Below are 6,013 nucleotides of genomic sequence, written 5' to 3'. Positions count from 1 at the left end.
TATCATTAATAATAACAACAATTAGCAAATAAAGAAAAAAATATATTATGATTAAAATAAAGGGTGAATCATGATAAAGAGATCCCATATTTATTATGTCGCCAATTGTATATCATATCACTTCAGACACGATAGTAAACTAATGAATTGAGATATATGATCATTTGCTGTATCAAAATGTACGTAAGATCGAAAGCAGACTCCTTCGGTACTAATATATTTGGGCTAGTGCTGATTTGTTGTTGATTGTGATCGATTTTTATGGATCATATTGATATTGATAAGTTCTTTTTTTTTTTCCATTAATTCTCTCTTTCATCAGATAGCTCTGCAGCCTAACCTACCCACTGCAAATTTATTAATGAATAGGATAATATAAGTTCTTTCATATTATAATTTCCCTATATGAATATACCCAAGCATACTGGATTACAAGTGGAACCCGCCACAATGATTGCGCTTTTTATTTTATTTTCATTTTCAAATTCCAGGTAAAATATAAAAATTGAGGCTCAAGCAACATCAGGTTTCCAGATATTCTTTTTTTTTTTTTTTTTACTTTTAAATTTCCATTTTCTTTTTCTTTTTTTTCTGGTATTGGGATGATATATTTTATAAATAAGGGGAGACCGGTGAAATTGATTGGCCTCATAACCAGCACCAGCAGGAGTTCTTCTGTCAAGTTTATTAAGAAAATAATTGGACCAAAGGCAGACCAAAATATTAGTCTACCTTGATCCTTAAATAACAGAAAGAGAGAGGTTCCATCAAAGAATTTCTCCGAAATTTAACGTTCGAAATCGAGATTTCTTGAGATTAAGTTGCGGGCTTGGGCTTACATTAAATAAATTTCTCAAAAATTTTAAGTTTAAAAACAAGACTTTCAGAGATTATGTTGCGTGCAATGACAGATTTAGAGGGGTGTGTGGGGAAAGAGGACAGGGGAGTGTTGGGTTGTGCTCGCCCCCTTGGACTCGGGAAAACCTTTGGAATTTATGGTATATTTTGTCAATTTATCATTTTCCTTGATTTTACGATTTCATCATTCATGTAACTTCTTTGAATTTCATCCCCGAACAAAATTCCTGAATCCATCCCTCTTTGTGGGCTCTTCTTATCGTAGACGATCGGACTGTAGTTACCAAGTTTTATTCAAGGCTCTATGCCTCTTGCCACGGATATTGTGCGGGTAACAATATTGACATTCAATTCAAACTTGGATAAAAGAGGGGGGGTAAATGAAAACTTTGTTTCCTATCGCTTTTAGAGTGAACCGACCAATTTGGGGACCAATTTTGAACCAATTTGGAATAAATGGCATCACTCATTTTAATTTTCTACTTTATAGCTTTTAAGAAGTAGGCCAACTTTGCAACCATGAACTCCAACCAATTTAAAATAACGACTAATTTATTTATATATAAAAATTGAAAACCATATGGCTAACATCACTTCTCTACATCTAATATTTTCCTTTTCTTTTACAGAGGGCAAGTGATATCCAAATCAACCGGTACAAATATAAGTTAAATCGCCTTAATGGGCGAGTCAGACCCCGATCATCAACACTGACTCCCATACGTAGTTCGGGTAAGGGATTAGGGATCTAAACCTTGTGACTTGCGTGGGCGGTTTTGGAGAAATTTATCGATTTTATGGTCGGTTAAAGTGGAAAGAAAAAAGACCCATTTGGGCAAATTGAAATGCCTCAAACCTTTACTCGGCCAGTCCCGGACTTTGCCATACTATTTCACATAAAGAAAAAGGAGCATGGGCAGCCAATTAGACCAACGTGACCAATTGTTAATCATAGTATTATGCCCTTTACGTGGAATGCACGTGGATAGTCGAGATTAAAAGCGAGGGATTAGTCCCTCTGACAAGTTTTATGACAATTCCAAGATACATTAAACTAAATTGACTTGATTTAATTAAAGAAAATGGCAGAACTAATTAAACTGCTTGTGGTGAGTGTGTGTGTAAGTACGAAATTAATAAACTAATTGAATTAATTTTTGGGAATAAATTTCAGATAAGGAGGGACCAATGGAGAGGGGGTTGGGGATAGTTTTACAAGAGTCAAGGCCGGGCTCTGCCCGATGGGGCATGGAATTAATAACCAATTGAGATCAGATATGTCACCGGTCAAACCCCCAAGAACGGTCAAACTTCAAACCCCCATTCCCAATCTCATCTCAATGCTTTAAGCATATGATGATCTTCCTTGCTCAAGTCCCCTTGTGATCCTTTATTTCCCCTTTCCCCACGAGAAAGACTTATATATAATATAATAAGTGTATCACGCGATAATATCACAATTAATAAATTAGTAAAAATTCACTAATTTCTATTGATTTTTAGAGATATCACAAAAGAGATTATTATTAACGAAAACGATTTTTATCTTTCGTGACACAGTGACAAGTGATATACCTCGTACGTGCGATACATTTGTCTCCTCACCTCCCAAACATTGACTCGGTCAACCTAATCAACACGGTATTCATATGATTCGCGATATTGCGTAACGATCAACTGGACATGACTATCTACACTATACGGGTTCGCAACCATCCAATAATGATACATCCCGATGTTCGCACTCATCGCGACGGATACCGTGGCGCGAGCCCTTTCCAAGAGGGAGCGTCTCGGCATATATAGGAAATCCAAAAATGTCTCGAGAATTTGAGAAGTAATGGGGGAGGACATATAAAATACATATTGTACATATACATAAAATATATAAATATAAAGGGAATATCACGCCATTGTAATGAGAGATGAACGAAGCCCATTGTCTCCTCCAGCACGGCCATCGAAACGCCACGAGCTTCAACCCCCCCTCTGCCGTCGTCATATCACCAAAACCACACCCACCCATGACTATTACTATTATACACATACATACATACATACATACAATACAACCTCCCGGAATATTTAACCCTGCCCGATGCTAAATAAAATAGTAAAATTAATAAATAAATACCGAATTTCCCGAGAAAAATACTAATAATTAATAATATTCACCCCCAAGATGGTTAATTTTCTTGTGAATTTGGGAGTTGGCATGAAAAGATGAGAAATCTGAAAATCGCATCTCCCCATCATGAATGGAGAAAAAGGCCCCCTCTTCCTCCTCCACTATCTGCCCCCATCTGCTGCCTTTTCAGGGAACCTGCCCCTGAGCAAATCTGAAGATTTGCAGAGCTTATCATTATTCATTTGATACATCCACATATCATCATACACAATACACGCGTGTACATACAGACAAATGTAAATTAAAATAAAGTGATAAATTGGAAATTGTACTATTTTTTTAAAATTTAATCAATTAATGGAAAGATTCTCAATCTCAGGTGTTTGCTAAGATTTTCACAAACCCATTTCATCCTTTTACTCCTTTGTCCTCTGCCACAGACAAAATTGTACTATTTTCGATTGTTTAATTTAATTAATTAACTTAATATTGTCATATTGTTATTATTGTCCATCGATGGGGTTATTAAGTATATAGCCAAAAAAAAAACAAGAAACAAGTTGAAATTTATTGTGGATAATTTCTATTTTTATCTCCATGAAATATATGCTTTTTTTCTTTTTTCCTTCATGTGCATATATCTGATTTTAGCCGAAAAAAACTGGAAAAGAAAAAATGAAGAAAAATGTTAAAAATTTCCAAAATTTGTTAGGGTTTCTCTTTCAGAAGAGAAGCTAATCCGGTGACCATCTTCGCTCCCTTCTCGATGCTCTTTGGCCTCACCGCCGGGGGTTGCCACGTCTGCGCACCCACGCCGGGCTCCGAGCTCGCCGGTGACGGTGCAGGCGCCGGTGGCACAGCGGCAGTGGCTTCATCCGCCTGCGCCGCTTCCTCGCCGAAGATCAGCTCGAGCTCTCCACCGTCGGACTCCCCGCCGGGGTCCCCCTCGCCGTTGGCCTCCGGTCCGGCCGTCTCCGGGGCGTCTGCGGCGGCGGCGGCTCTGGTGTACGGAGAGAGCCACTTCGCTCTCATGTACTCGGCCTTCCTCCAGGGAGCGATGTGCATGCCTTTCTTCTTCAAGCTCTGCCTCGCGGCCTCCGAGACGATCGTCACGATCTGGCCAAGCCGGTCCGCCTTCCCGACGAATATGTACGGCAGCGACTGAAGGACCGCCCTGTACGCGCCGGTCGATCTCGCGATCTCGAACTCCGATCGGAAGTCCACGTCGATCAACAGCCTCTCCCCGTCGACGGTCACGTCTATGTACTCATACTCGCCTGCAACCCGAATCAATCAAAAGCAATCACTTTCCGCTCCGAATTGAACTGTACGATCGACAATATCGACAGAGACTGTGTATGCGTGCTCACCGGCAGGGAAGGAGGAGGTCTTCTCCCATTTCGACTTGCAGATCGATGAATCGTAGCCCAAAGACGACAAATTCTCCACCACGATCGTCCTCAAGTCGTCCTTCCGTTTGTGGCTCTTGTTCTTCTCCACGATCCTCGCCGTGTCCGCCAACAGGTTCCTCTCAACGACGGTCGCACACGGAATTAGAACCTGCGAAGTAAGAACAGAATAGTCAAAATCTTCCACTTAAATTCCTGAATTTTCAGCTCTCCAAATCGAATATCCAACTAATTTGAGACAACGAAGGGATTCGTGCTCACCTTGAGAGAATCGGAGACGTCGCCGTACGATCCAGTGATCGCAGCTTCCCCGAAACCATCGAAAACATCGAACTCATCATCGGAGCTATCATTGTTGTTCCCGTTGAAGCAATTGCAGCGGTTGCGCCCGCACTTAGCTGCCGACTGCTTCTCGTTGCTCTCCTCAATGAAATTCTGGACCATCTTCGCGAGGCAAACCGAGCTCGGCTCAAACTCGTTGCCCGCTCCATCCTTGCTATACTGAGCTTCACCGCCGGTGCTGGGCTTCTCCGCCGACGAATTCCTCAGCACGCCGGGGAACTGCCGGTCAAAGAGCCGCTTGAGCCTGGACTTGAGGACCGGCTTGGACGAGTCGGAGCGAGGCGGTTCGCGCAGGACTTGAGGATCGATGTCAATTGGCTGGATCTTCGGGGGCATATCTGGACGGAGAGCGTGGTAGCTTGGGGACACTGTGTTCAACTTCAATTTCAAGCGAAGGTCAATTGTGGCGGTTGTCGCTGTGATGTTACTGGCGCTCCATTTTCAAGAGCTCAGAAGCTTTGGATTCATGTCCAAGAACAGTGACTCATCAGAACACTGTATCAAAAACCGATGGCTCTGATTCTCTGCATGTACAAACAAAACCCCCCAAAACCACAAAAAAAAACATATATATCTACACAAAATTCATGAACACGACATTAATGCCTCAGAAACCCCAAATACTCTGTTCCTGGACCGAGGAATTCAGGCGCATTCAGCTATCTAGCAGAGGACCCGATCGGAGAAGGTCAATCCGGCAAGTTCTAGCTTCAACTCTCGAGGTAGGAATTGGTTTTTGGAGATGGAAGGGAAGTCGAGACGAGAGAGAGAGAGAGAGAGAGAGAGGAGTTAGCGGAGCAGAGAGGGAGAGGGCTTTTCGTGGGGGACGTGACGGCGATGATCGGAGATAAGGACAATCCGTGCGCAGAGAGAGGGGAGGCTCGCCGGATTCTTCATTTCCGCCGGTGAGGTTTCTGTTTCCGTTCCGTCGCCGGCGAGATTCCGGAGCGGTTAATCCCAAGAGTAGTATTGCCTGTGAGAACGCAGAGGGAGAGCGAGAGGGCCCATTTGTTTAGCTGCCCAGCTCCTTTTATAGGGGAAATGGGAAGAAGAAGAAGTAGAAGGAGGGAGTGGGGCCGAGTGCTGACTAGGACGGACTTGGCCACGTGAGACTGCCATGTCAGTCCTTATCCCAAGCTCCGGGGCGATGACGTGGCGGGGCTTCTGCGGACCTGGGCGATTCGGGGCTTGGGGACGGGGGTTCGGGAGAAATCTCGGAACGGGCGGTCGAGATTGGGCTTGGGGCGGTGATGTGAAATGACGGGGATGCCCCCGT

At 43.3% G+C, this 6,013-nt stretch overlaps 1 protein-coding gene across 1 annotated transcript; it reads right to left on the bottom strand.

Annotated features, from left to right (window-relative positions):
* Window positions 1-3,530: 3,530 nt before the first annotated feature.
* LOC116208163 lies at window positions 3,531-5,767 on the bottom strand. The gene is made up of 3 exons (XM_031541431.1): window positions 4,657-5,767; window positions 4,357-4,546; window positions 3,531-4,263 (listed from the first exon to the last, which is right to left on the bottom strand). Exons 1-3 carry the CDS (start codon window positions 5,071-5,073, stop codon window positions 3,695-3,697), a joined length of 1,176 nt encoding a protein of 391 aa, XP_031397291.1. The 5' UTR covers window positions 5,074-5,767; the 3' UTR covers window positions 3,531-3,694.
* Window positions 5,768-6,013: the final 246 nt, after the last annotated feature.

This window comes from Punica granatum, chromosome 5 (assembly GCF_007655135.1).
Source record: "Punica granatum isolate Tunisia-2019 chromosome 5, ASM765513v2, whole genome shotgun sequence".
Lineage (NCBI taxonomy): Eukaryota > Viridiplantae > Streptophyta > Magnoliopsida > Myrtales > Lythraceae > Punica > Punica granatum.
The sequence above is the reverse complement of the archived record's forward strand: the minus strand, read 5'-3'. Positions and strand labels throughout refer to the sequence as shown.

Coding starts and splice junctions, on each gene's coding strand:
- LOC116208163 (XM_031541431.1), bottom strand. CDS start 5,073: ATGCCCCCGAAGATCCAGCCAATTGACATCGATCCTCAAGTCCTGCGC. Junction 4,547..4,656: donor ACGTCTCCGATTCTCTCAAG/GTGAGCACGAAT, acceptor CTTACTTCGCAG/GTTCTAATTCCGTGTGCGAC. Junction 4,264..4,356: donor GACCTCCTCCTTCCCTGCCG/GTGAGCACGCAT, acceptor TTCGGGTTGCAG/GCGAGTATGAGTACATAGAC.